Below are 25,980 nucleotides of genomic sequence, written 5' to 3'. Positions count from 1 at the left end.
TTCTGCCCCAACTTCGCCTCCTCCTCCTCGAAGCGAAAGATCAAAAGTCGCCCGGAGGTGTGGAGACGGGAAAAAGAGGAACCAGATCAAAGAGTTAAACCTGTTGGGGAAGAAGGAACTCAATTGCAAAACGAAACGAAATGCGCTCCCCGCTGTTAGCAACTCATACTGCCGGCTCATGTGGCAAGATCAGCCAGAAACTAAGAGGCAGGGGCATACAGGCACACATGTGGCAACCGGCACCACCCGCTAGACCCCCTTATAAACATGTTTTCTGGATATGTTTGTCTTCTCTTCACTTAGAAAAAATTCCAAAAATAAAATTGAAAACAATCAATAAACTTACAAAAAATTTATTTGTTTAAACAAAAAGGTTTTTAGATTACAAACACAAACTTTGGAAAAAAAAAACAATTCAGTCATAAAAAATTCTTGAGCAATCTTTGTAAAATATAATTTAAGAATACGTATGAGTAATATAGACGATAATATCCATATTGATGACAAATTAATGACGTTTAATGAATAATAGTATTGATTAGTTTGGAACTCAATTTAATTATTTATATAGTAGTGTGCTAGTGCTAGTGCTAGTAGTATATAGTTATATAAGTACACAATTTTTAAATTTAAAACAAATTGAATAAACAGTTTTAAAAACCAACTTTTTTCTTTAATTTTTTAATTTAAAACTGAATTGAATTTTCTCAGATTTGAGATTACTGGTTTAAATCTAGTATAGAATTTTGAAATTATTGCCATTGATTTTTTCCCAAGTGCTTATGTTCTGACTGCAGACGAGATTCCTCCCATCTTTCTTCGGGAACCAGGAGGGAAGTCAACCGAGGCGATCTCGACAGTCCAAGTTCATTGCTCTGGGTGTCGTCTGTGGCAAGTCTGTGCGGCACAAAATGATGGGGCACTACTTACAGCTCATGTGTTGTGTAATTTCGAACATGCAAAAATATGCATCTTGATTGGCGTTGACTCTTCGCTTCGGATTGCCATGGATTCGTATTAAAAGCGTTTACTGAACTTTTGATTAATTGCACATTTCCAGGCGCCACCGTTTGCTCTAGGCCTGAACTTGGTTGGAAAAACAGGTTGCATGCAGTGTAGTCAATTTTGATTTATTTGACAGGCACGCGTGATGCGGCAGGCGGTACAATGCGTTTGACACTTTTCCTATTTGCATAATTCCGTTGATGGTCCAGGGAACCGGTGGGAACTGCGAATAATGGCCAGAGGAGTCAATCAACCAAGGCTGCAATGGACGGGTTACTTGTGTCCGGCAGGTGAGCAACAAAGGGGCAACAAAGTCGTTGTTTTTGATAGGTATAATTTTTTTAAAATCTATAAAACATATTAACATCAAAAACAATTTCAAATACTCTTCTACGCCACCAAACTTCTCTATTTTACGGTCATTCCTCAAACTATTTCTAAGCAGCGCTCTTACGGCTAATTCTGGAGACTTGAGCAATATACATATGTAGATAGTGCTGATACAGTTTTTACACAAAAAAAAAGCTATAAAAATAATGGAAATAAAAAAATATAATGTGCAGGAATCACTGCATATAATACGAAATGGAAATTACTTTTTAAAGGAAAGTGTGATTAAATTATATAAAAGAAAACGGAAACAAAGTCCATAGTTGTCTAAGTCGTAGCTTTTATTTTTAAGGTTTTTGTAACGGCTCGAGGAATTTGATGAGAACGATTTCTTGTTTTCTTATCTCAGCTAACCCAATTAAACACCAAAATTAAAAAAACCCTTTTAAGAATTTTAAACCAGAAAATAAATAAAAAACTTAGAAAAAAAAAAAATTAAAAATTTCTAAAAAAAGCAACAATGACATTTAGGAATAATGGTTTATTTTAGCTGTTCGGAAAAATAGAAATGCATAGAAGGTTATTTTACTCTAGCAGTATTTGCTCTTGAAGTCGTAGTCATCCTCGGAACCGGTGGCCAGCAGCTCCTCCTTGCAGCCGTGGTGCAGTCGGTGCACATCCGTGTCGAAGCACTCATCGTGGAGCCGTTTGTCCCGGCTTTTACTCCGCTGTCGTCTCGAATGGGATCCGTGTCCATGTCCATGACCGTGGTGATTGTGGACATGGCTGCTGGAGCCGTGGTGATGCTCGGACGGTGGGTGATGGCTGCTTGCCTTATGGTGAAACGAAGCTGGCGGAGGACTGAGCTCCCTTGGCGGCCGACAGTGGGAGGATGGTGGCACGGGATCATCGTAGCGAGGACATGGATGATCCCCAACGGGCGAGGCTGTCTCATAGCGTTTCGACAGCATTGTGAACTCCTGATGGGCCGAGCAAAGGGCCTGAAGACGATGCAAAAGATCGGTTTCTGGCAGATCCCTTAGGTGCAATGTCCTGGCCACCGAAGTGCGGAAGGATTGCAGATGGGAGAGGCGCTGATTGGCATCCGAAAGTTGGGAGCTCAGACGATTGACATCATCGCGCATGGACTGAAATTTAGAGTGGGATTTAGTTTACGTATTTTGCATACACACAAAAAAAGCATGTAAAATGTACGTAAAATCGATATGGCCATGTAAATTTCATGTCGCTTTTACATGAAATACCCTTTTCCTGCCCCCATATCAAATTAAAATGGATCTTAAATAATGTAAAATCGATCTACGTTTCATATCGATTTTTTTGGGTGTACTTACATTGATTAGTGCCTCATCGCGACACCTACGATTTTGATTGGACTCGCAGGAGGACTTGAGTCGCTCCTTCAGGGCACTTAATTGGGAAAGCATCCGGGTCTTTTCGTCCTCCAGATCGCATATCTGGGTGGTCAGCTCGTCAATCTTCCTGGCCCGTTCCAATGAGGTGATCTTGTACTCCACGGCCTCGGCTAACTGGGCCTTGACCTCGGCTATCTGAGATCGGGCATCGGCCAGCTGGGCACTCAGCTTGTCCACCTGCTTGGCCGCCTTCTTGGCCCGGCAGACGGCCTCGTCCCGTTCGCCCTGCAACATGCACTTGCCCCGTGCCCCATCCTCTATGATGGCCAACTTGCGACGCAGCAGCTCCAGGTGGAGATCCCTGCGCTGCACTTGCTCCCTGAGAACCCGGACTCGTCGCTGCAGATTGTACACACTGCTGCTTTCCTTCAGGGGAATGTCGTGGCAGGATCTCTCCCTGCGCAGCTTGCCATGACCATGACCATGTGAATGATCACAGCAACCCTTCTCCGGACTGTGATGATGATGATGGTGGGACACCTCGTGCTCGCAGTGGGCAGTGAGTCTCTCGGCTCTTTCGAGCAAGTTCTCCGCCATCAGATTGGTATCGGTTCCCAGGGCCGGAGGTGCCGAGCACTCACTCCAGTTCATCGCATTGGCCAGGCGCTGCAGGAACTCGGACAGACCCATGTGATCCTTGCGCAGGGTGTGGATCTCAGCATGGCACTTCTCCAGCCGCTCGGTTAGTTCGCATTTTTGAGCCTCCCCAGAACGGAGGCGGCATTCGGTGGTCTGTTGGGTCTCCTTCAGCTTTTCGTGCTCCGTGCTCAGCTGATCTCGCAGTGAATGCATTTGCTGGAATGGGGAAAGCTATAATATAATATATAAAAGGCTAAACGATTTTTATTACCGCATGCATGGCCTGATTCTCCGCCAGAGTCTCCCGCAACTTGTCCTTGATGAGCGTCTCGCAAGGTTCGGGCACATTCAAAAGATTGCTCAATCCCCGCAAGAACTGCAGACGATCGCCCTGAATCCTGTCCAGGTTGTTCTGCAGGCGATGACAACGCGACTCGAAGCCACGCAACTCTTCCTTGAGCTTCTCCCCATTGATTTCCGATTCGGTTAATCGATCCCTTTGGACTTGCAGGTCCCTTTCGTACTGGCGACACCGTCCTTCCAGCTCGTGATTGTGATTCCCTGCCCCATCGAGCTGGGCAGTGAGCCGCTGCTTCTCGATGTTGGCCAGCGATTTCATATTCAGCAGCTCATTCTCGCAGGAGCTCAGGGTGTCGCAGGTGGAACTGACCTTGGCCTTGGTCCTCTGCAGCTCGACCATCACTTCCTCGGCCCGGGAAATGATGCACTCGGGCGTAGCATGGGAATTCTGATTGCCATCGCACACCTCCATGCCCAAGCCAATGCTCAGCCGGCGCAGCAGATCGTGAAGCTGGGCCTTGAGCTGATCCTTCTGCGACTCCTCGCTGGCCACATGGGTTTCCAGGTGTTGTATCTTGCAGATCAGCTCCTTGTTCCGCTCATCGGAACTGCGCTTCTCCCGCTGAACCGTCTGAATGGTGGAATCACATCTGGCCTGGACGGCTTGCTCCCTGCTCTCGGAGTTTTGCAGACGACTCTGGAGGGATCCGATGAGAGCAGTTTGCCGGGCAGCCTGGGAGCGCAGATTCTCAATGTCCGCCTCTTTGCTGCACAACGCAGTGCGAGTTTCAGCGAGCTGTATAGAGAAACAGAGGTGTTCTTCATTTAATTAAGTTCTTAAAAGAAATCTTCTTAGTTTTTACCTCTCCGGTAAGTCGCTCCTTTTTGTAGGACAACGCAGCCAATTCGCTGCGCAAAGTGGTGGTCATGTCCAGGCCATGATGGTGTTCCGTGACTGTGATTCCCGCATTGCCACAGGATGTGTCCAGCTGGAACACACACATATATTAGGATAACGAAACTAACTAGGTTTTTACAAAAAAAGTCGCCACTCGGCTTATAAAAACAAGTTTAAGTTTAAAAAACACTTATAATTTCTAAAAAATATAAATTTTTGTATGTATGAATGTATTATATTTAGAAAAATATTTTTGTATAGGTTGTTTAATACAAATTGAAAACAAGTTTATCCCGTTTAGCCACGAGAATATAAAATACATGTATTAATCCTTCTTCCTCTTATAAACCTTATTTAGTTTCCATTTTTAACTCAAAACTCGTATTTTAAGTATTTATAGATGTTTTAAAACCATTCCTTCATTTTGTAACCTTTTTATATAATATTCAAGGTGTTTTTTAACAAATTTAGAATTGACAATAAAATGGAAGAAACTTTATTATTTTTGAAAAAATGTATTTTTTTTGTTCATAATTCTTTAAGTAAACCTATATGTTGGCACTTTTCATCATTTTCCAAACAGAAAAATAATATCCTAATTTTATGTCTAATTTAGGATTTCACTTCTTATCACTTATCAATCGTATCCCACCAAGTGATGATGATGCGGCGACAGACCACCACTGTGACCCAAATGATGGTGATGCAGATGATTTTCACTGGGCATTTTAAAAGCCTCGCACTCCGGATTGCAACCACTCCGAAAACCAAACCAACCGTTCCCAGTCAAAGCCGTCGGAGAACTGAGCTTTGAATCGGGAGAAACTCCTTTCGGGCAGCCTAACAACCTCCACCTAACAACTGAGGGTTGTCCGATGCACGGCACCAAGGAATTTACCTCAACATAACATCACACAATGCTCAAATTTATGCTCCAAGTGAAAACGAGCTCAATGGCAGGGGCAAAGGGAGTTCCAGGGGAAAGAGCCGGACTCGGGTGAAGTTACACCATTGTAGCCACGTTTACACATTCGGAAAACTTTGCAGTTTGTTTGGATTATTTGGGTCATTCACATGGTGCCAAGTGGCGAGGTATCAAATGCAATATCCACAACGGACTCACGCACGCGAATGCGGATGCCACAGGAGTGGGTTTTTGGGTGGCTTACTGGTCCTACGGTGGAAATTTTCAACCTGGCCGGAAACGGAAAATGAGGTGTGCAAGTTTTGGCCAATTGTCTGCACTTTAGCTAGGGGGCAACATCGAAGACAAATGGGAACTGAAAATGTGTTGAACATTCGATAAGCTTGGCCAAGTTAATTATGCAGGCAATTGGGTTTGGCTTTGGAAGGAAATTGTTATGGGTGAGGTAAAATGATTAAAAATGTTTTTAATTGTAAATCGTCATAAATAAGTATTCTAAAGGATTCTAAAAAGAATCCACATCCTTTTAGATTTTATAAAACTTGATTAATGTATTTATTAATACCTATAGAAATGTTGAAGAAAATTTAAAAATCGGTCCATTCATTAAAAAGTTATGAGAAAATAATGGAATGCAGTTAATTTGCTGCTTGCATATCTCCAGCTCCCTCGCACTTTTTTTATGCTGTTTGCATATCTCCATTTCTCTTACACATATTTCGGTGAGTAACGGGTATTAGATAGTCGAAACACTCGGCTATAGCATTCTCTCTTGTTTTCTTTACTTTCACAAATTATTCTTGAACAAATGACAACCCTTTTTTAACATCGAGCACATTTTTCTTCACTGATTATGCACCTCTCCCGATCCTTTTAGCAATCCCAACCACTGTATCCCCTAGGCCCATCGAATTTATGCAAATACCCCCACAAACATCATTAGTTCCCCTAACAACCGCATAAATTTGAAACATAAAAAGCACCGAACAAAAGTCGTTATTCAATTGCGAGCTCACATAAATCTAGCCTGATATGATGTCTACACGTTTAAATGGCAATTTGGCGCACGATTTTTGCGAGACTAATTTTAGATTTGGATACCTTAGCGACAGACAAACTGCTTACCTGGAAAGATGGAAGTGGTTGCCTCGAAGGTGACATTGTGGTCATCCTGTCGGCTCTGGTTTTCGTGTCATAATCAGCACCGAACAGCACCTCAAACACCTGCCAGTCCTCCGGAGTATTGCCATTGGTCGTTGGTCGCGGATTTGTTGGCATTCCAATGGATTTTATCTGGGTAAGCCCGATCCGCCTTCGACTGGCGTTGGAAAATTTCTACACTCTATTTTCTAAGCGTAAATAATACACCCAGCCAGGCAACAAGCATGGACAAAGTTATGCGGCAACTTTCAGGTTGCCACGGCGCATAAAATAACTATGCATGAGGCTATATTAGTTCCCCGATTGGAAGGGGGTTTTCCCGGTGTGTTACTACGGCGACTAAACTGCACATAATTCGATTTTCTAAACTGCAATCGGCATGCGGGGGAGCCCACTCGCAATAGCCAAACTATAATTTCATTTGTCCCCGCCAAAATAATGAATATGGTAAATGTTTGCCTTAACTTCGAGCGGAAAACCCAATTCCCACTCACTCTCCCACCCAACAAACGCCCCCATTTTGCCTGCTCCTTTGACAGTGACTTTGAAGGCAACAACCCTTTGGGGGTTAAGTTCATGCATTACGGGATTTTGATTATTTTGTTTGGGTTGCCAACATAAATACATTTTGTCGAGTATTGATGAGCTTTAGAATTTCGTTGACTTCTTTTTGGGTTCATTTGGCTTGAAAACCCCCTCTATAGCCTCCACTGCCGCTTTTACGTCCATCGGTTTTACCTAGAAAAATTAAAGAAACTTGTTATTACTTGATATTTTAAGGTTTTGAATAATTTCTATTTGCATTAGTTTAATTAATGCCATTTTAAAACTCTGGTAACGTGTTTAAGATGGTATAAGTAACTGAAAACTCTATTATTTATTTTAGGAACCCTCACTTTAATCCAATAGATTTAACTCATAACTGTAAACCCACCTGTTGTTTCTGTCGAATTTTTTCCTCCGCAGCCATGAGCTCTTTCTCCTCGGCTATTCTTCGCCGGAACATTTCCTCCTGCTCCAAGTAGAACTTGTGGTCGTCCTTGACTTTCTGCAGAGCAAGTCTGTTTATCGTGCACAATAGCTCGGCGTTTTCCAGGTCATTATCCAGCTTGACCTGCCACTCCTTGCAACCTACTTTGAGCTTGTCGACCTCCCAGGCGTATATTATCTCCGAGTTGCGTTGCACCATTTGGTCCTGGCTCAGCTTGGTCTCCCAATCCTTCAGCTCCTTGGCCAGCATCTCCTCACGATCGCTCAGAAGCATGAGCCTTTGATCCATACAGCTGTTTACCCACTTTATCTGGTAACGCACCTCTATGGGATCAATAGCTGCGGGAAATAATGTCTGATAAATGATGACGTTTACAACTAGGAAATCCTCCACATACCGCTGGCATTTTCAAATTTTAACCTAAGCTCATTGTGACGGTCTTCTAGTTGGAGAACGCTAGATTCTTCGACTGGACTTTTACGGCTGAGCTTTTCCTTTACCAGGCGATTATCCTGGAGACCCTTTATCCAACCACCATCTGTAATGTACTTGCAATCACTGAAAATAATAGTTGTTGAACCTTAAATTGAATTCAGAAAATACACTCTCACCGTATAAACTGTATGCTGTTTTGGCAGAGGTCCTCATTCCGCTGAAAGTCCTCTCGGATGTCGTATATAATTTGTTCGATCTCGTTCAGATCAGTTCGGAACTTCAGACAGTCGAGATCTTCCCAGCTGCGCTCCCGATTGATCACGTCCAGGTACATCTGGTTGTGGTCCAGTCGCGCCAAGAAGTGATCCAACGACCAGCTGAACAGGCGGTAGGGCATCTCGTCCAGCTTTCCAGGCCAGGGACTCGAAAAGACACGCAGTTGCTTGAGCAGTCGCACCGATAGGAACTCAATGGCCGCCTTCTGGCATTGGAGATTCAGTTCCGCCATCATGTTTGACCGCAACTTAATGCTTTCCATGACCTCCTGCACGGTCTTTCTCGCGATTCCTCGCTGGCGTTGACTGGCCATCTGCCGCACCACCATAGCCTCAGCCCCCTTTTCGCTCTCCCGATACTCATCCTCCAGAGGATTTTCGATCACCGAAGAGTCCCGAGCTGTCGATCGCCTCAGCGGACTCACCCGGCGCTCGTGCTCCTCGATGATCGTACTGAGAAACTCATCACGGCACTTGGACGGATCGAGGTGGTCCGGCAAGGGAAACTTAATCTCAAGCGGATCGGACTCAAAGGTGGCTTCCTTCTTCTCCTTACCCTCATTTATTTCCATATTTTTTTTTCTTTTTATTTTTTTTTGATTCCAGTGGTTTTTGTGTATGTGTCACATTTTTAATAAAATTTGGCTCCTATGCTTGTATGTTTTTTGATTTTTGTTAGTTAATAAACGAATAAAAGTAGAAAGTCATGTTGAACAAGCTTTTTAATTTTCACTTTGGTAAATTGCAAACGTAAATATTCTTGTACATAAGTAAAATTATTAATATCGCTGAACACACTATTGCACTTTAGAATTTCTTGATTTTTTTTCCGACTTTCTTTCAGATGTCCTCACAGATTTTCGTTCATATTTTCTCTCAGACTTTCTCTCGGGAATTATTTCAGGATTTATATGAGTCTTTATCTCAGACCTTTTCACAGACCTTCTCGACAATCGCTTTTCGTTAGAGGTAATTTCCTATAGTAATTGTGAACTAGTAGTCACTGTTATTAGAAAATGATCTGTAGAAACTTACTCCACGGGTTATCGCCTCCTGGGCCATGAGAGCTCGCACCTCTTCCAATCGCCTCAGATAGGTGTCCTTCTCTTCCGTGTAGAACTTTAGATCGTCCTTTAACTTTTGCACTGCAAGCCTTGATACTGTGCAAAGGACGTCAGCGTTCTCGAGATCGTTGTCTAGTCGATCATTCCAAGTCGTAATACTTTCCCTGAGCTTTCCCAACTCCAATGAGTACATGAGTTCGGAGGAATACTGCACCGATTCGTCCTGCTTCGCTTGTTCCTCCAATTTTCTCAGTTCCTCCCTCATCGCCTCCTCCCGTCCGTTTATCAGCATCAGACGCTGATCCGCACAACTCCTAATCCAGTTGATTTGATAACGCATCTCGATGGGATCCAAAGCTGCGGGCAGAGGTTCGGCTAGACAGCATATGGGAATCTAGTAGCCTCACTCACCCGATGCATTCTCAAAGTCACCCATGACGGTTGTTTGACGAAAAACCATCCTAAAAGAGCTACTTCGCGCCAATAACAATGCGGTCAACTTATTGTCTTGAATGTCTTTGAGATTTTCATTGAGTTTTTTCACCCACGGTGCATTCATATTGTATGCGGCGCTCCTATAAAGAAAAGGAACGGGAAATGTTACTATAATATTAAGAAAAAAAAGATCAAAAATACTAGCCTCAACAATTCGATGCTGTTTTCGCAGAGATCTCTATCTTGACTATAATCCTCTCGGATTTCGTATATTAGGAGTTCAATCTCGCTGAGATCCCGGCAGAACTTGACGCAATCCAGATCCTCGGCACTTCGCTCCCGATTGATGACGTCGAGGTAGAGCTGCTTCATCTCCAGGCGCATCAGGAAGTCATCCAAGGACCAGCTGAAGAGGTTGTAGGGGATCCCCTCCTGCTCCCCCGGCCAGGGACCCGAGAAGAGGCGCAATTGCTTTAGGAGACGCACCGATACAAACTCGATGGCCGCCTTCTGGCATTGGCGATACAGTTCGGACATCATGTTTGACCGCAACTTAATGCTTTCCATGACCTGCTGAACTGTCCTCCTTGTGGTCTCTTTCTGGCGTAGCCTGGCCATCTGCCGCACCACCATAGCCTCTGCCCCCTTCACACTCTCCCGATACTCATCCTCCAGAGGATTTTCGATCACCGACGAGTCCCTAGCTGTTGATCGCCTCAGCGGACTCACCCGGCGCTCGTGCTCCTCGATGATCGTACTGAGGAACTCATCACGGCACTTGGACGGATCGAGGTGCTCAGGCAACGGGAAACCTATCTCAAACGGATCGGGTGCAAATTTTGTTTCTTTCTGCTCTTTAGCCTCATTCATTATGGTTTGGTTTTTAATGGAACCTTTTATGATTTTTTTGTTTTAGATATTTTTTTGTTTTTTTTTTAGGCTTTTGTCTTGATTTTACTTGGTGTTTTTGGGTTTTGGTACTATTTGTAAATGTGTCATATTTGTAGTAACACTCCTGCATGCTTTGTACTTTTTTTTTTTACATCCACCCAACCCCTAAGAAATTATATATTACTTAAACAAGTATTTTAATGTTCCGTTTGATAAATTACAAGCATATCTAAGTAAAATGGTCCAAATCGAAGAATATACTATTGCACTTTAGATTTTCTTAATTTCCTTTTAGGCTTCTTTTCAGATTTCCTCTCAGAAATTTTGTTAGACTTAGTCCCTGGGTTTATCTCAGATTTCCTTGTAGACCTCCTTGACAATCGATTAGCGGCAAATTCCTAGTGTTTTTGTCATCTAGTAAAGATTTGAAAACCAGAATTTTTTAAGAGCACTTACCTCCTGGGCTATGAGAGCTTGCACCTCGTCCAATCTCGTTAGATACATTTCCTTCTGTTCCATGTAGAACTTCAGATCGTCGTTTACCTTTTGCACAGCGAGCTTTGTTACGGTGCAAAGTACGTCGGCGTTCTCCAGATCGGTGTCAAGTCGATCCTGCCACATCTTAATGCTTTCTCTAAGCTTTCCCAACTCCAACGAGTACATAAGCTCGCATGAATGCTGCACAGATTCGTCCTGCAAAGCTTGTTCTTCCATTTCCCTCAGTTCGTCCCTCATCGACTCCTCTTTTCCATTCAAGCGTAGCAAACGCTGATCCGTAGAGCTCCTTATCCAGTTGATTTGATAACGCATCTCGATGGGATCCAAAGCTAAGTGCGGAAAATATATGATGACAAATGACGATCTAATAACCCCACTCACCTGATGCATTCTCGAAGTCACCCATTACGGATCTGTGACGAAAATCCATCTTAAAGGCGCTAGATCGTTGAAAAGTCGATACTCCTCTTGTGTGGTCTTCCATGCCTTGAAGATTCCACTTGAGGGTCTTGACCCATGGCGCATGTATGGTGTACTGTGCATTCCTGAAAATTATATGTTATCTATTCAATTTAAGATCACTCATGATTTATAATGAATGAAGTAATTAATGAAAATCAAGTTACCTTAACAATTGGATGCTGTTTTGGCAGAGATCTTTATCGTCGCGGTAATTCTGTCGGATTTCGTATATTAGGAGTTCGATTTCGCTAAGATCCCTGCAGAACTTTGCGCAGTCGAGATCCTCGGAACTTCGCTCCCGATGGAGGACGTCGAGGTAGATCTGCTTCATCTGCAGGCGCATCAGGAAGTCATTCAACGACCAACTGAACAAGTTGTGGGGCACCCCCTCCCGTTCTCCCGGCCAGGGATTCGAAAAGAGGCGCAATTGCTTCAGCAGACGCACCGATAGGAACTCGATGGCCGCCTTCTGGCATTGGTAGTTCAGTTCGGCCAATAGGGTCGATCTCATTCGAATGCTAGCCATGACTTCCTCGACCGTCTTCCTCGTCGTCCCTGCCTGGCGTTGCTTGGCCAGCTGCAGCACTACCATGGCCTCGGCCCCTTTTGGGTTCCCAGGATCCGTGGCCTCCAGAACTCCAGGAATCGAAGCGACGCGGACTGTCGATCTGGGCCTTAGGGACTCCGCCCTGGCTTCGTGCTTCCTTATAAAGGAGCTGAGGAACTCGTCTCGGCACATCGACGGGTCTTTGTGCTCCGGCAAGGGAAAGGGAATCATCCAAGGGTCTGAGTCTGATAGGACTTCCCTAATACCATCCTGATTGACCTCTTCGTCTATTTTTGTCTTTTTATGGGACATTTTACTGTGTTTTATTTTTTGTTTATTTTAGCTATATTTTGAAGTCTTTATTGTGGGTATCTTTTTATATTCTATATATATTTTATTTTATTTTACATTCTATTATATTTTATTTTATTTTACATTCTATATATATTTTATTTTTTAAGTATACTATTTAATGGTGTTGGGTAAAAAATAAATAATCAGTCTGGACGAAAGTTCAAGTCCAGTCCAGATTAAAGTAAAACAATAAAATTTAAAAAATTTGAAGTCAAATAAATTTCAGTTTTAATTTTTTCTTTATTTTGAATTTTAGAAAGTGTATTTATTTAGTCGAATATATAATACTTTTTCGTCATAAAAGTTGATATCAGAACTTGTGTATGTTAAAGGTGCGATCGTCACGCCCTTTTTACCTCGATTAGAGGTATTTTTGTTTGATTTAGATTAAGAATAATGTGGTAATAGTAAGGTAATCAAAAGAATGACACATTTTATTTCAGTTTTAGAACTATTTAATGGAGGTCTTATAACCTCCATTATAAATGTAGGTACTTTTATTGTTTTGTAGACCCTTGAATATTAAATATTCTATTCTTTTGCCTATTTCCCCTGCAACTAATTCAATTATTAGTTTATCACATTTTGCAGAAAACTTTGCGTTGTTTTTAAAGACTTCTAAGAAACATTGATAATTTTAAAATCTCCCGCCATCTAGTGTTGTCAAACGCAGTGAAGCAGTGTAAATAAAGGAACAGCTGATGGTCGGTGGAAAGAAGCAGCAACAGTTGCCATTCCCATGTCGACGTGCCTGCACATTGCTTTGAATTGTGTTTTTGAATGTGTTCGTTTGTTATTTTTTACTCATTGTTGTTCAAGTGTTTTACTATTGTTTTTATCAAAGTTAGTTGCTAAGTTTGTCCTTTACATAAGCCAACTTGAAGGTGAGGTAGTGCCATTACAAAAGGGCCTAAAACTAATCGTTTTTACGCCTGGTCAGTTTTCAGCCGCTTCGCTTTAAGTCACTCAGTTTAGTTGAACTTTTTGTCCGATCCAGAGACACAGGTGCATTGCCGAGCACAGGTAAATATAAGCTGGGTTTTATTATATTTTGTGTATTCGGCGGCTTGTTTATGTGCTTGATTAGCAGTCAGCTGTGCATATTTGCGTGTCTCACATGCACAATATATTTGGCTTTTAATTACCCCCAACTGAGTGTGTGTGTCTGTGAGCGGGGAGCTCCCGTATCTGTGTGTGTGAGCCCAGAAAATCGTAGTTACGTACATCGTTGCGTATGAGCAATAAACTGCAATTGAGTCAAGGTCAACTATTGGCTTTCGATTGGCTAACTTTGAGAATTATTTGCTTCAACTAACATCTCCACTTTTCTCCATTCCAATGTATTTATTTCTTCACTAATCTCTGCTAATCTTCCGTTGGTTCTTCAAAACATTCCGTTGACAATCGAATTTATGACCTGAACTTTATTTGCTTTTCTGCCTAACCCATATTCGTTTTTGTAATCCCCGCGATCTGTACGATTTATATGCCTTTATAATTGATGTGCCTTCAACTGGAGCGTTAACCAAAACCGATCACGACAACCAGTTTACTTTTCCACGGTTGGCCAACCACTGTCTCCTATGAAACCCATGATAAGACCCGAAAAATGTTGAAAATACAGCCTGTCCGCTGCACCACCGAAGTCACAATCAAAATGCAAACATACCTGGCTTTAACAAATTAAGCAAATAGCCAAGCTAACGCTGCAAGTGGCGACAGAGGCTCACACACTCGCCTACACGAAATAAAACTCACGAGACAGAATCTTACGCAGATACAGTCAAAACTCGTAAAAGAGTTAAATAAAAAATCTTTTATTTAAAATTTTTTTTAAATATCTAAATTACACTCTTAAAACTTCAATTCGATCTTTAAAAGTCTTTAAAAGTTATTTCCGCGTTTTTCCAAGCTACGGATTTTGGGCCAAAAACCCTATAAACCCTATTAAAATTTTACAAATAGTTTTTAATGAAGAGGTTATTAAAAACTATTTGTAAAATTGTAATACCATTATTATTTTTATTTATCGTATCACAATTAGTAATACATATTTCCGAAACGTATTCATTTAAAAACTTTTAAGAAAATAATAATAATAAATTGCCTTATCTTGAAACGCAAATATTTATTTTTGTATTTGTAAAATTCGAAAAGTTTTAAAAGTCCTTAACTTAAAAAACTCTTAAGTATAAAGGACGTTTAAAAGTATAGGTCAAAGAAATATAACTTCTAATTATTTCTAAAATATTAGAAACAAAATCGTATTCTGGTAATGTTAAATGTTAAATTGTTCAAATGAGCGATACTTGACTGTGCTCGAACGCACACAGACTGGCGAATAAGATATGGAGAAGACGTCGACGAACTCGTTTCAATTGAGACTTAAACTGAAACACAATTCATTTCGCTGGAGAACGCGCAACCGAAAACATTTTCCACCTCTGCTCTTATTATTCGCCTTCTAATTGATATTTGTTTACTTACGGTTTCTTGGCCTTTGATCTTTTGCGTCTCCGATAGAGCCCCAAAAATAAAATGGAGCAGTGGAACAATGTGGAGCTGACGAATATGTCCAAAAAGTCGTACACTCTGAATCACGCGTACGATGCAGCCGAGAAGTTGAACAAGGAAAACAATCCGACGTCCTCGAATGGAAATGGAACCAGTTCGGAGAACCCAGCTGTGGAAGGAGATCTTCTCAAGCCCGGATCGGATGTGCGTCCAAAAGTGGAGCCCGATGATGTGGAGAGCCTGCTGCGACGACTCTATGGGATCACGATAAGCGAGGTTAAGGAAATTATCGCCTACGATGATCGCAACTTCTTCGTAAAGGAGGATAGGTAAGCAAAACGAAGGGAGTATCTCGTTGACACCATTATTCAAGACATCACTACATCCGGAGACACTAGATAGTCTGAAAATACAATTGCAGTCAGAGCAATAGCACAAAGATCAAACAATTATAATTAAATCAAAATATTTGTTGAAGGATTTTACACGGAATTGTTCTAGATTCAACATAAAAAGATCACGAAATTTAGCATTTCATACTTCTTTTTATAAAAAATATTCTGAACTTGTTCCCTGTGCTGTTAATCACAAAGATCAAACAATTTTAAATTATATCAAGATATTTGTTGAATGATTTTACACGGAATTGTTCAAGATTCTACACACAAATACTACAAATTTTAACATTTGATATTTCTTTTTATAAAAAATATTCTGGACTTGTTCCCTGTGTTGTTAATCACAAAGATCAAACAATTTTAAATTATATCAAGATATTTGTTGAATGATTTTACACGGAATTGTTCAAGATTCTACACACAAATACTACAAATTTTAGCATTTGATATTTATTTTTATAAAAAATATTCAGAACTTGTTCCCTGGGCTGTTAATCACAAAGATCAAAACATTTTAAAGTAAATCAAGATATTTGTTGAATGATTTTACAAGGAATTGTTCAAGATTCAACAAACAAATATTACAAATTTTAAGATTTGATAATTATTTTTATAAAAAATATTCTGAACTTGTTCCCCGTGCTGTCAATCTGACCGCAATTTTAGCTGCAGTTCCAAGCACGACTGTGCAACACAAAAACAAATGATAATTCGCCGGAGAAATGCGGCGGGGTATAGCATCTATTTATACCCCGTTTAATTAAAGTTGTTAGTCGCGGCAGTTGAGTGTGACGCAGTCGACAGTCACCTTGCCAGCATCGCAATTGTTATCTTGATTCACGGCATTCAGCACTGATGTAGTCAGTTGAGGTCTTCACTTTAATAAATTAGATTAATCTAAAGAACAAAAAAGCTTACAACCTAGAAATAGCAATCTATTTAAGCACAGGTCTCTTCTGGAAGCCAAACATACTAAGCTTGGTTTGATTTTGATCCACGGGTCCCAGTTTGCCGTTTGTCTTCGATTTGGGAGTTCCCTTTTTGGCAGTGGCGGGTTTGCTCAGTCCTATTCTTCGTTTTCCAGCTGGCAGTGAGTTCTGGCGTTGAAAGTTAGACGTTGAGATGGACGACGCTGTTTGCTCTGAACTACAGCTGTCATCGGATAGCAAAATTATGGCTTCGTTGTTGTTCCCGTCGGAATCGCTGGGTGTTTGGCTGTTATCCACTAGTAGGTCCAAGGATTTAATGCGTATTTTTGTTGGTGTTTGTGGTTCAGATTTGGCGGAATCTTCTCGAGATTCTAGCGACGAAGGAATGGAACTTTCTTGTGATTCCAATAGGCAAGAGGCAGTGGTTTCTGTATCTGTTTCAAGCTCACTAGTTAGCGAGCTAGAACGTCGTCTTTCTTGTTGCTCTCCTGGAATGTCTCCCTTTGCTAGTCTTAATTTTTTATGGCTCGAGCTTGAGCCCAGCTCCTGCTCGTCGTTGTCATCCTTTTGTTGATCTTTCGGCTGCTCGTTTTGAAGCCTTGCCTGTTCATCCTGTGAGGCAAAAAATCGACTTCGCACCTGCACTTGTTCCTTGGCAAAAATGCTTCTTTTCAGGGAAGCTATTCTCTTATCATCGGCTCCTCCGCTTGAGGGACTCGGCTTCTTGGGGCTGAGCAAACGCAGCAAGGAGGCATTCTCACAAACCACCGGGGATCGCTGGGTGGCTTCTTCTGCAGTCTTTTCCCTGGCAAAGGGATTGTGGCGACTCTTTAGCACTGGCGACGGTGGGGGTGTGCGTTCTCGGTCCAAAGATTCATCCCTGCTCGGACTTCTTCTCCTTTTCGATCTAAAACTATACATGTTGAACACCTGGGCCTCTGTGTGCTTCGCCTTTTCCAATCGCTGATTAGCCTCGATCTCCTCGTCGACGGTTTTGCTCACAAAATCTACCTTCTTGAAGAACAAGGCACAAGGATTCTCTTTCTTCGGCGTCGGCAGGTTCTCCTTTTGGAAATTCGTCTGCCAAATGCTCTTGTGCTTGGAGCGTTTTACATTCTTTGGCGTTGGCCATGCCTTCTCCGGTGTCCAAGAGTCCAAACGCTTGAGAGAGAAGGGATTCAAGTTGCCCAGGGCCAAGTGCAAGGCCTGATCGCTGTCGTCCAGCAAGGTGCCAGCATTGCTGCAGTAGCGCTCATCGGTGCCATAGTCTTCCAGGGCACAAAGGCGCTGCATGCGACGCTCCAGGGGATTGTAGATGAACATGTGCTTGAAGGTGGCCTCCGCCTTGAGGAAGTTCTCAATGTAGTCGTCTTCTACCTGTGGGGAATGCTTTCTAAATTACTAAATTCAAGAGCTGATTGGAAACGTACCTCCAGATTGCGCATATTGAGATAACTGGGAATCTTCTTCAGCGCCAGTCGCATGTCCTCCTGTTCCGTCTTCAGTATAAACTTGCAGGCCTTGGCCAATCCTATGCCAGGCAGTGAGTCCAGGTAATCACAGCCGGATAGAATACACATGCGGCGGAACTTGTCGAAGTGATACTTCTCCTCCTTGCAGCCCATGGCCAGGTGAAGCTTATCTGCCTCCACGAGGAGCCCACTGCCATTGAGGTCCAGCTTGAAGATGATTTTCTTGGCCCCGAAGAGCGTTAGATCCGAGTCCTCGGTGATGATGTACTGGGCCACATCGGTCTTGTTCAGCCAGGCCATTTGGGCATCCGCCTCGTAGGGCGCCACAATGCAGTCGACATTCCGGCTGCGGCATTCCCGGATCAGCCGCAGGGCCATGTCATGGGTGACGTCCACGCAGCGGCGCATGTGGGATCGCGCCTCCTCGATGCGTCCCAATCGGAGGAGCTCCGCCGCCCGCTCCTTGCTCTGCTTCCTGGAGTCCCTCCGCCGCTTCTCGGTCAACGCCTTGGCCGGCAAGTGCTGGCCATCGAACACCAGGATGGGCTTTATGTCGTAGGATAGCAGCATATTCACATACTTCAGGCAGTATTGGACGTAAATGTCCGTTTCCTCGCCACGAGCCAACTTCTCCGCGCAGCCGAAGACTCCCTTGTGCAGCCAGCAATAGGTGTCCACGGCCACGGTGCTGCCGCGAATGTCCTTCAGCTGCAATTGCGAGGAGGCCTTGCCCACGAAGGGTATCAAACCGGTGATGCCCATGGTTTGGGCTAACAATAATAACACAATAAACACAAAAACAATCAATAAAATCACAGGTTTTAGCGCCAAAATGCATGGCCAATGAAATAGTGTGGCCAAAGTGAGCAACTAAAAAACGCCAAATTGCCATTCTCACGGAGGGTGTTTCATTTCACAACACTGAAATTAAGCCAATTAAATATTAAGTATTAACCGTTAAAATTAATCAAACGGATATTTAAAAATATTTATCTATTTTTACCATACATTACAGCAATGTAAAGAACCCTCTTATTGTAACTCATTGTCCACACGGCTACGTCCTCAAGATCCTGAACTCATTGGACTCCAAGAAAGAGGACTTTGTGGATGGCCAAAATCAACTGCTGCTTTATTTGGGTAACTATGGTCATCTTACCAATTTGAAATTCCACTAATATCTTCTTTAACTAGGAAAGCACAGTGTAAAGTGCCCCCGGCCGATAGCCAATGCCACTGGAAAGTATTACTCGGTGGAGCGACTAAATGGGAATTCGAATGTGGTGCGGCTGTTGGAATTTATACCTGGGGAAATTTTCCACCAGGTGCCGATAACGAAGCATTTGCTTTACCGCAGTGGCGAGTACTTGGCCAGATTGGATCGGGCCCTGAAGAATTTTACCCACCAGGCCTACGAATCGCACAAGACCCTGTGGATGCTGCAGAGTGTTCCGGAACTGAGGAAATTTCTGTACGTGGTAAAGGATCAGGAACACCGGCTTATCTGCGAAGAAGTCATCGATGCCTTCGAATCGAAGGTTCTGAGTATATTGCCCACCCTAGAGCAACAGATCATTCACGGGGATTTCAACGAACAGAATATAGTTGTGGAACAGGCCCCCAATCAGACCGAGTATACGATCAATGGGGTTATTGATTTCGGGGATACGAGCAAATCACCGCTGATTTTCGAGGTCGGAATCGCCCTCACCTACATGATCCTGCAGGCCAACGATTTGGCGAATGGAGGAATCTTTTTGGCCGGTTACACCAGTGGCAATCCCATCGAGAGTTCCGAGCTGGCTCACCTTAAATATTGCGTGGCTGCCCGACTGGTTCAGAGCCTGGTAATGGGTCTCTACACCCACACGCTGCATCCCACGAACGACTACCTGCTGGTGACCCAGGAACAGGGATGGAAACTGCTCCAGAAGCTGTGGCGCGAGAGCCTGGAGGATGTGGATGAGCTGTGGGCGACCACCGGACATCAGTACTTGACGCAGAGCAATAAATAATGTAGAACCTAGCTGTCCTTTTCCGGTTTTAAAAGAGATATTTTAACGGATTGAGCTGTTCTGGTTATAAAATAAATTTACATATGTTATATTTCTCCATAAGTATTAGTCAATGTCAGAATTTGTCACAGCCAATATAAAATATGATTATACATGTGCAATGAAATTTCAACCAATTAGATTTAGGTAAAATGGATATTTTCCGTATAAAATGGCAACTATGAAAACCAGAAAAGCCGGAAGGGACTGATAACTAGCGATTCTAATCCCCTATGTCAATTATTAGGATTTCACGAACATATCACCTGTGCAAAATAAGTTGCAAGTCCAAGTATTGATTGCATTTTGTTGCTTTACAATTTACTTTATCCGGTATATTATTATCATTATCTTTACAATAAAACTTGTTAAACAAATACAAATACATTGTATGTAGTACATTTATTCTTAGAGTAGGTGTGTGTTTGTTTTCGGCTCTACAGTGGTGGCAATTAATTTCGAATTGATTTTCAGTTGAAGCTTCAGTAAATTGAACTAATTAACGCTAATTACATTGAATGGTGTAAAAAGGGTGTTGAACTCTCCTCCTCCTGGACAATGTACAATGTATCATATTCTTTTTGTTACTTTATAATTATCTCTCTATGCGTTTGGGATACCCGTGTCTACTTAACGCTATATTACATATAACCGACTTAACACCTACTGAAATGAACAAAAGCCGCCACTCGAAGGCGAGCTGGGGATTTGATTTCCACCGGACGTTGGCAGGCTCCTTATCAGTGCGACAGAAAGTCAAACAGAAGACGTGCTAAAGGAAAATATATTGCGCCTGTGAGGCCAAAAATGTTTACAGCTTGGGATTCAGGTTTATATTTATTTTTCAAATCTTGTTTGTGTTTCTCGACGGTTTTTGTTTTTGTTTTTTTGGTAAACATGAAACAAGTTATTAGAAGTTAATAAAATAAAACAATGCGTAAAATGTAAAATTAGATGACTCTAAGCAGACAACAACTCGCACACAATTTTTACACACAATCAAACCCTCAAAAAAAAAAATGACAAAAATTATCAGAGATATACCTGAGTAACTCTTCGCAACACACTCGTTGTCCACATTAGAGCATCATCATGATATAACATAGTATAAATAAAGAAAAAAAAAGGGTAATACAAGCTAGGAAAAAAAATATTTAAAAATAGAAGTCTACGAATTTCATTTGTTTCGCCAAGAAAAAAGCCCATTGAACATTATATCCTTTCTGTTTCTTTATCACTTCAGTGCGGGCGATCTTAAAGGGGATAAAGCTGAGATGTATTATCCGATCTAACTTAGCGAGTGGATTAGATTAAATGTTTGGTGAGACTAAGTAAAGTTTCGTAAATTAGAAACAAGCTAGAGTGAAACTCTGTCGAATTTCAATGGATTGCAAAAGGTTAACTAAAACTAATCGTTTCCAGACCAGATTACAAATTTGAAAATATCTTAGCTGCATTTAACAAAGATTCGAATCTTGTATTTTCGTGAAATAAAAACATTATCAATTCAATTGAAATAATACAGCTCGAATTACTTGCCTTTGATATTAACTTACAAAATTTCGAACGATTAAAATTGATAGATTGATTGAACAACAATAATTTTCAAAATGTTCCAGAAGTCATCTTTCCGCTTATTTTATTATACTAATAAACACGGACAGCTCTTTGGAACCATATGTACAATGAACTTTGTCTGATCTGGATTACTTGACATCTTGACGATCTCTGGGATTCGTTACTGTTAACTCTGGTGCTTTCACTTTACGCTTAGGAAATAATTAAAAATTAGTAAATGAAAAACATCAGCAACGTCTTCCGCTTAAACGCCAGCTCAGCTTCCGTAGCAGATCCTCCAGGAGCGGCTGACTCCTGGCTAACGATTCTTCTGGCGCTTGCGTCGCTTGGGAAACACGTAGGAGGAGTGGTTTTCCTGATGCCTCGCCTCGGCGGCCGTCGTGGGCAGCTTTTTGCTGGCCAACGTGGCCACCGGCTCAGCCAGTGCCTTCGACCTGGCGATGGAGGTTGGCGCTTCGACGGCATCCACCCAGGCGACGCCGAAATCATCACGCGCCTCCATGTTGACCATATTCTCACCGAACGCCTGAACCGTCACCTCGGTGACAATTTGCACGCCCTCGATGTCCTCGGGCAGCGGGTAGAAGGTGGACGTTGGCAGCGGATCCAGCGTAACCAACACCTCGTCCTGGTTGCGACGATTCCGCAGCCCCTCGAGCCGCAGCTGCTCCTTCATGTAGCGTGCATCCCGGCACTTGCGATCAATCTCATCCTTTACATACTTCTGATGCCGCCGCTCGAAGACAGCATCGTCCAGTGGCTCTGTACCGCTCTTATCTTCGCTGGGCATCACAGGGACATCCTTCCACTTGGGTATCTCCAGGCTGGGATTATCGGCCAGCAGCTCGTCGGCCTCTTCCAGGAAGAACTCGTTGTCACAGTGAATGTCCTGATCCTCCCACGTTCTTGTGGAGTACGGAAAAGTGGCGGTGCGGAACCTGGACTTGGATTTTCCCGATCTCGCCGTTGCCCTGCTGTACGTGTGGGGTGAACAGTTGTTGTTTAGGGTTTTCCGCGTTGTCGAAGCGCTACTGCTGACACTGCTATTGGATTGCGGTGTCAGAGGAGTGGCTATTTGTTGTTCAGCTGCCTTGGACTTCGATTTCGATGCAGACGTTTCCGTTTCCATTGAGGATGTAGGCGTTGGTGTCGTCGACGGCGTGGGCGCTGGAGTTATTGTGGTGGAGGATAATGGCGCACTGGGTGGTGGATAGATTAGATTTGTGACTGTTCTCTCCCTAATCGTTGTTGTTGCTGTCGTTTTCTTAAGCGCAATCTGGTTGAGCTGACTCTGGCTAAGTAGCTCCTTTCGCAAATGTTCATGCAGTTTGCGTTTCACGGCCTCCACTTGTTCCAAGTCCTGATCTTCGGGCTGAGACCTTTCCGGAGCAGTCCTTTTATCATTGACAGTCGCCTGTTTTGCGATCTTAGTTTCGGGCCCTGCGGCTGGATCGCTGTTCTTGTGTTTTCGTGGATCGAGCGGGGTGGAGGAGTTGGTTTTATTGCCGGAGAACATCTCATGCTGTCTGAGATTAACCTGCAACCGCTTCTTTTTCACCGGCTCTGTTTGTGTCTTGGTGGACTGATGGTTGGCTACAGGTTTATGAGCACTAGAAGAAGCGTTGTTTGCCTTCGGCAACTTGGTTTCTGCAATAGATGGACTCGGGACAGCAGCTACCTTGGGTACTGCCGCTTTTACCGCCTGCTTAGGTGAATCCTGTGGTTGCGTTTTAGGTGCATCTGCTTGCTCCTTCAGTACATCCTCCGCCTGTTCCATGCGTTGCTTTTTAGGTGCTTCTATTTGCTCCTTGAGTGCATCCTCCGCCGGTTCCATGCGTACATCGTCCTCGGTTGGTTCTTGCTTCTTTATTGCTTTGTGATCTTCCGTGGCTCCATCATGATGATGCCTCTGTGGTTCCTTAGGTTTTTCCGTCAACTCTGCGCCTTTTTCCGGAACCTTTTCCTTTTGTTTAGCTGCCGCTTCCTCTGCCAACTCCACGCCTTTCTCCTGATCATTTTCCTTCTCTTTGTTGGCCGCTCCAAACAGATGGCTCTGCGGCTCTTTACGTATTTCGGCCATCCCCACGACCTTTTCGTGATCCTTCTCCTTCTGTTTGATTGCCGCTTCATCCTTGCGTATTTCCGCCAGCTGCACGACTTTTTCCTGAGCCGTCTCCTTTTCTTTGAGTGCCGATTCCTTCAGGAATTGCAAGGTCTTAAGAGCAAGATTAGCTTCTTCGACTCGGTCCACCTCCATTTGGTCAGCGGCCTCTATTTTCTGATCCACTTTTGTTTCAGGCTCTTCATGCAGCCGCTTTTCAGGCTTCCATTCCTGGAGCGGCTCCTTTCTAACCTCCGCCTGTGGCAGATACTTCTGCTGATGATTGGGAGTTGAGTGGGCCGAAGGCGCCACCGCCTTCTCCGCCGTCGTGTCCAACTCCATGGAGTTTATCTGCAAATGAATGAGTTTGCTTGACATGATCTTTTCATTGATGAATCTCACCAAACTCACCTGGTTCGGCCAGAGATCGTCCTCGTTTCGAAAGTGTACGTCCGTCTCGCTATCCACCGACTGATCGTCCTCGTCTTCGTCGTCCTCTTCACTGTTTTCGTTTTCCTCGTCCTGATCTTCTTCATCCTCCTCCTCCTCCATATGGCCGTTGGCATCCACAGCATGTGTTTGCTCCTCCAACTCAACCAGCTCCTCGGTGACCACCTCCACATCGAAGGTTTCCAAGGCATCGTGGAAGATATCGCCGCCGACGACCTCTTCAGCTTGGACTTCCTGCATCTGCAACTGAACCTCCTCCAGCTGCAGCTGCTCCTCGTGCGCCTGTTCCTCCACCTGGGTTTGCTCCTCGTGGATGTGATGCTTGGAGTCCTGGTTCATGCGCTGCAGGATGAAGGTGCTCACTTTCTTGCCATTGAACTCGCCGCGGCCTTTGCTCTCGGAGCGCTTGCCGCTTGGGAGATTGGCTACCGCTGCAACTAGATGGGGCACAGGGGGAAGCTCCTCCACACTCAGAATCCTGGGCTGCACCTCAGCCAGTTGTGGCTCCATCGCCTCCATTGTCTGGGTGCACTGTTCCCGCTCCCTGATCACAGTTTGCGTCTCTGCATGGCAGCGGATGATTTTCTGTTGCGGAACAGCTGGTGGCAGTGCGTGATCATCGTCATCATCATCATCATCGTCGTGCCGCCGCTGGTTCTTTCTTCGCAGTTGCTTGCGCAGCTCCTCGTTGGCGGCCTCCAGCTGTTGGACCGCCTGCTTCAGTTCCTGATTCTGCGCCATCACCATGCCCATCTTGGCGCTCTGCTCGTCGAGTTCCTTCTCCTTGGCCGTCAGACTGTCCGTCTGCTCCTGCAGCAGCTTCAAGTGGAGCACAATCATGCGCTTCAGGTTGTTGTTCTCCACGATTACGGTGACCACATCGGCGGTGGCACCCACTGATCCGCCGGACGAAGGAGGCGGCGGCGGCATGGCCCCGCCCCCCATCTGCTCCATCTGCGCTTGCATGGGAGGCGGGGGCGGCGGCAGCGGCTTGCGGTAGCCCTTGTAGCCGTAGTGCTGGCGCGCGTTTCTCTTGCCGGGATGCTGATTGGGATGGCCCAGCTGATGGGGATGCGGATGCAGCGAAGGCTGCATAGGATGACCCGCCGGATGCCGCGGGTAGCCACCACGCGACGGATTGTGGTGATAGGGCGCCTCCGAGTGGTTGGCCCGCTGCTTGAGCGGCCACTTGAACCGCTTGTCCATGGCGGTCGTCGAATTGAATCGCTTGCAGCAGTCGGTACTACGATCTCATTGCTGGCCAAGCAAATTTGTTTTGTTTTGGTTTCGCTTGGGGGGCACACACAATCTTCGGCAGCTGATACGCCGTACAATGCGTAGAATCCCGATTCCGATTCCGATTCCCACCACACTTAATTTTCTCTGCAGCGCCCTCGCAAAAGAACCGCTCTTTTTTCGCCCAGGAACGGATGGTTTTTAGCGTTTTGACTGTGGCGCTGTTATCGCACGTGGTGACCACATTTAGGCAGCTATTTTTGGGTTCGTGTTTGCACGTTCTTTTACCGCTTTTTCCACAATTATCCGCAAAATGTAAACTCGCCCCGAAAAATGCTCTTGGAAGTATGGCGTTTTTGGTGGCGTTGCCAGGCCTCGTCTGCAGGGTTGCTTTGGGCCCTAGAGGTGGGAGTTGGTCGTGAAGCGCACGAAAATCACGATGTGCCTATGGTAGTTCGTTTTTCACGAAACTGTACTCATTTATAGCGAATATTTGCCAAAATCTAAACTATAGTTACAGTTATTGGGTAAAACTGATTTAAAAATATATTAAACAGAGATACTAAAGTACGATACGGAGGCAAATCTTTACCCTTAAAAACTTAATAGCATAAAAATATTGTTTTATTAAATATTTTATGATAAATGTATGTATGGCCCTT

General features: G+C 43.9%; 7 protein-coding genes across 10 annotated transcripts; 1 reads left to right on the top strand and 6 right to left on the bottom strand.

Moving 5' to 3' along the window:
- Window positions 1-1,829: 1,829 nt before the first annotated feature.
- Window positions 1,830-7,080, bottom strand: LOC108069880 (coiled-coil domain-containing protein 170). 3 transcript variants are annotated; one of them, XM_017160138.3, is made up of 5 exons: window positions 6,599-7,080; window positions 4,514-4,639; window positions 3,622-4,446; window positions 2,691-3,566; window positions 1,830-2,483 (listed from the first exon to the last, which is right to left on the bottom strand). In XM_017160138.3, the coding sequence occupies exons 1-5, from the start codon at window positions 6,749-6,751 to the stop codon at window positions 1,926-1,928; spliced, it is 2,538 nt and encodes an 845-aa protein (XP_017015627.2). In that variant the 5' UTR covers window positions 6,752-7,080; the 3' UTR covers window positions 1,830-1,925. The 3 variants fall into 3 exon arrangements, with proteins under 3 accessions (XP_017015627.2, XP_017015628.2, XP_070074044.1); XM_017160139.3 differs by lacking the exon at window positions 6,599-7,080 and adding an exon at window positions 5,201-5,476 and having other exon boundaries at window positions 1,832-2,483; XM_070217943.1 differs by lacking the exon at window positions 6,599-7,080 and adding an exon at window positions 4,869-4,877 and having other exon boundaries at window positions 1,834-2,483.
- Window positions 7,081-7,202: 122 nt separating this feature from the next.
- LOC108069879 (uncharacterized) lies at window positions 7,203-8,979 on the bottom strand. Its single transcript, XM_017160137.3, has 4 exons — window positions 8,237-8,979; window positions 8,023-8,183; window positions 7,569-7,963; window positions 7,203-7,372 (listed from the first exon to the last, which is right to left on the bottom strand). Exons 1-4 carry the CDS (start codon window positions 8,905-8,907, stop codon window positions 7,283-7,285), a joined length of 1,317 nt encoding a protein of 438 aa, XP_017015626.2. The 5' UTR covers window positions 8,908-8,979; the 3' UTR covers window positions 7,203-7,282.
- Window positions 8,980-9,039: 60 nt separating this feature from the next.
- On the bottom strand, window positions 9,040-10,828 carry LOC108069878 (uncharacterized). The gene is made up of 4 exons (XM_017160136.3): window positions 10,040-10,828; window positions 9,811-9,974; window positions 9,371-9,756; window positions 9,040-9,312 (listed from the first exon to the last, which is right to left on the bottom strand). Exons 1-4 carry the CDS (start codon window positions 10,702-10,704, stop codon window positions 9,133-9,135), a joined length of 1,395 nt encoding a protein of 464 aa, XP_017015625.3. The 5' UTR covers window positions 10,705-10,828; the 3' UTR covers window positions 9,040-9,132.
- Window positions 10,829-10,905: 77 nt separating this feature from the next.
- On the bottom strand, window positions 10,906-12,616 carry LOC108069883 (uncharacterized). 2 transcript variants are annotated; one of them, XM_070217955.1, is made up of 4 exons: window positions 11,850-12,614; window positions 11,605-11,768; window positions 11,182-11,552; window positions 10,906-11,123 (listed from the first exon to the last, which is right to left on the bottom strand). In XM_070217955.1, the coding sequence occupies exons 1-4, from the start codon at window positions 12,542-12,544 to the stop codon at window positions 10,986-10,988; spliced, it is 1,368 nt and encodes a 455-aa protein (XP_070074056.1). In that variant the 5' UTR covers window positions 12,545-12,614; the 3' UTR covers window positions 10,906-10,985. The 2 variants fall into 2 exon arrangements, with proteins under 2 accessions (XP_070074056.1, XP_070074061.1); XM_070217960.1 differs by lacking the exons at window positions 10,906-11,123; window positions 11,182-11,552 and having other exon boundaries at window positions 11,648-11,786; window positions 11,850-12,616.
- A 713-nt stretch (window positions 12,617-13,329) lies between these two features.
- On the top strand, window positions 13,330-20,369 carry LOC108069889 (hydroxylysine kinase). Its single transcript, XM_017160153.3, has 5 exons — window positions 13,330-13,470; window positions 13,527-13,609; window positions 15,110-15,429; window positions 18,915-19,039; window positions 19,094-20,369. Exons 3-5 carry the CDS (start codon window positions 15,125-15,127, stop codon window positions 19,912-19,914), a joined length of 1,251 nt encoding a protein of 416 aa, XP_017015642.2. The 5' UTR covers window positions 13,330-13,470; window positions 13,527-13,609; window positions 15,110-15,124; the 3' UTR covers window positions 19,915-20,369.
- On the bottom strand, window positions 16,357-19,019 carry tos (Exonuclease tos). Its single transcript, XM_017160151.3, has 3 exons — window positions 18,903-19,019; window positions 17,858-18,820; window positions 16,357-17,804 (listed from the first exon to the last, which is right to left on the bottom strand). The coding sequence occupies exons 2-3, from the start codon at window positions 18,659-18,661 to the stop codon at window positions 16,434-16,436; spliced, it is 2,175 nt and encodes a 724-aa protein (XP_017015640.2). The 5' UTR covers window positions 18,662-18,820; window positions 18,903-19,019; the 3' UTR covers window positions 16,357-16,433.
- Window positions 20,370-20,771: 402 nt separating the features above from the next.
- msl-1 (male-specific lethal 1) lies at window positions 20,772-25,703 on the bottom strand. Its single transcript, XM_017160150.3, has 2 exons — window positions 24,044-25,703; window positions 20,772-23,983 (listed from the first exon to the last, which is right to left on the bottom strand). The coding sequence occupies exons 1-2, from the start codon at window positions 25,286-25,288 to the stop codon at window positions 21,830-21,832; spliced, it is 3,399 nt and encodes a 1,132-aa protein (XP_017015639.2). The 5' UTR covers window positions 25,289-25,703; the 3' UTR covers window positions 20,772-21,829.
- Window positions 25,704-25,980: the final 277 nt, after the last annotated feature.

Source organism: Drosophila takahashii, chromosome 2L (genome assembly GCF_030179915.1).
Source record: "Drosophila takahashii strain IR98-3 E-12201 chromosome 2L, DtakHiC1v2, whole genome shotgun sequence".
In the NCBI taxonomy this organism is placed as follows: Eukaryota; Metazoa; Arthropoda; class Insecta; order Diptera; family Drosophilidae; genus Drosophila; species Drosophila takahashii.
This window is presented reverse-complemented; position numbering and strand designations above follow the sequence as displayed.

What these genes read in the sequence shown, in the direction of transcription:
- LOC108069880 (XM_017160138.3), bottom strand. Translation starts at nt 6,751, where the DNA reads ATGCCAACAAATCCGCGACCAACGACCAATGGCAATACTCCGGAGGAC. An exon ending in AGAATCAGGCCATGCATGCG is followed by an intron (nt 3,567 to 3,621) that starts GTAATAAAAATC and finishes TCCCCATTCCAG; the next exon opens with CAAATGCATTCACTGCGAGA. An exon ending in GCGATGAGGCACTAATCAAT is followed by an intron (nt 2,484 to 2,690) that starts GTAAGTACACCC and finishes TCTAAATTTCAG; the next exon opens with TCCATGCGCGATGATGTCAA.
- LOC108069879 (XM_017160137.3), bottom strand. Translation starts at nt 8,907, where the DNA reads ATGGAAATAAATGAGGGTAAGGAGAAGAAGGAAGCCACCTTTGAGTCC. An exon ending in AAAATTTGAAAATGCCAGCG is followed by an intron (nt 7,964 to 8,022) that starts GTATGTGGAGGA and finishes TATTTCCCGCAG; the next exon opens with CTATTGATCCCATAGAGGTG. An exon ending in AAATTCGACAGAAACAACAG is followed by an intron (nt 7,373 to 7,568) that starts GTGGGTTTACAG and finishes TAATTTTTCTAG; the next exon opens with GTAAAACCGATGGACGTAAA.
- LOC108069878 (XM_017160136.3), bottom strand. Translation starts at nt 10,704, where the DNA reads ATGAATGAGGCTAAAGAGCAGAAAGAAACAAAATTTGCACCCGATCCG. An exon ending in AACAGCATCGAATTGTTGAG is followed by an intron (nt 9,975 to 10,039) that starts GCTAGTATTTTT and finishes TTTTCTTTATAG; the next exon opens with GAGCGCCGCATACAATATGA. An exon ending in AGGAGGCGATAACCCGTGGA is followed by an intron (nt 9,313 to 9,370) that starts GTAAGTTTCTAC and finishes CAATTACTATAG; the next exon opens with GAAATTACCTCTAACGAAAA.
- LOC108069883 (XM_070217955.1), bottom strand. Translation starts at nt 12,544, where the DNA reads ATGTCCCATAAAAAGACAAAAATAGACGAAGAGGTCAATCAGGATGGT. An exon ending in AACAGCATCCAATTGTTAAG is followed by an intron (nt 11,769 to 11,849) that starts GTAACTTGATTT and finishes TATAATTTTCAG; the next exon opens with GAATGCACAGTACACCATAC. An exon ending in AAGCTCTCATAGCCCAGGAG is followed by an intron (nt 11,124 to 11,181) that starts GTAAGTGCTCTT and finishes CAAAAACACTAG; the next exon opens with GAATTTGCCGCTAATCGATT.
- LOC108069889 (XM_017160153.3), top strand. Translation starts at nt 15,125, where the DNA reads ATGGAGCAGTGGAACAATGTGGAGCTGACGAATATGTCCAAAAAGTCG. An exon ending in TTCTTCGTAAAGGAGGATAG is followed by an intron (nt 15,430 to 18,914) that starts GTAAGCAAAACG and finishes CATACATTACAG; the next exon opens with CAATGTAAAGAACCCTCTTA. An exon ending in TCAACTGCTGCTTTATTTGG is followed by an intron (nt 19,040 to 19,093) that starts GTAACTATGGTC and finishes TTCTTTAACTAG; the next exon opens with GAAAGCACAGTGTAAAGTGC.
- tos (XM_017160151.3), bottom strand. Translation starts at nt 18,661, where the DNA reads ATGGGCATCACCGGTTTGATACCCTTCGTGGGCAAGGCCTCCTCGCAA. An exon ending in TCAATATGCGCAATCTGGAG is followed by an intron (nt 17,805 to 17,857) that starts GTACGTTTCCAA and finishes CATTCCCCACAG; the next exon opens with GTAGAAGACGACTACATTGA.
- msl-1 (XM_017160150.3), bottom strand. Translation starts at nt 25,288, where the DNA reads ATGGACAAGCGGTTCAAGTGGCCGCTCAAGCAGCGGGCCAACCACTCG. An exon ending in ACGATCTCTGGCCGAACCAG is followed by an intron (nt 23,984 to 24,043) that starts GTGAGTTTGGTG and finishes ATTCATTTGCAG; the next exon opens with ATAAACTCCATGGAGTTGGA.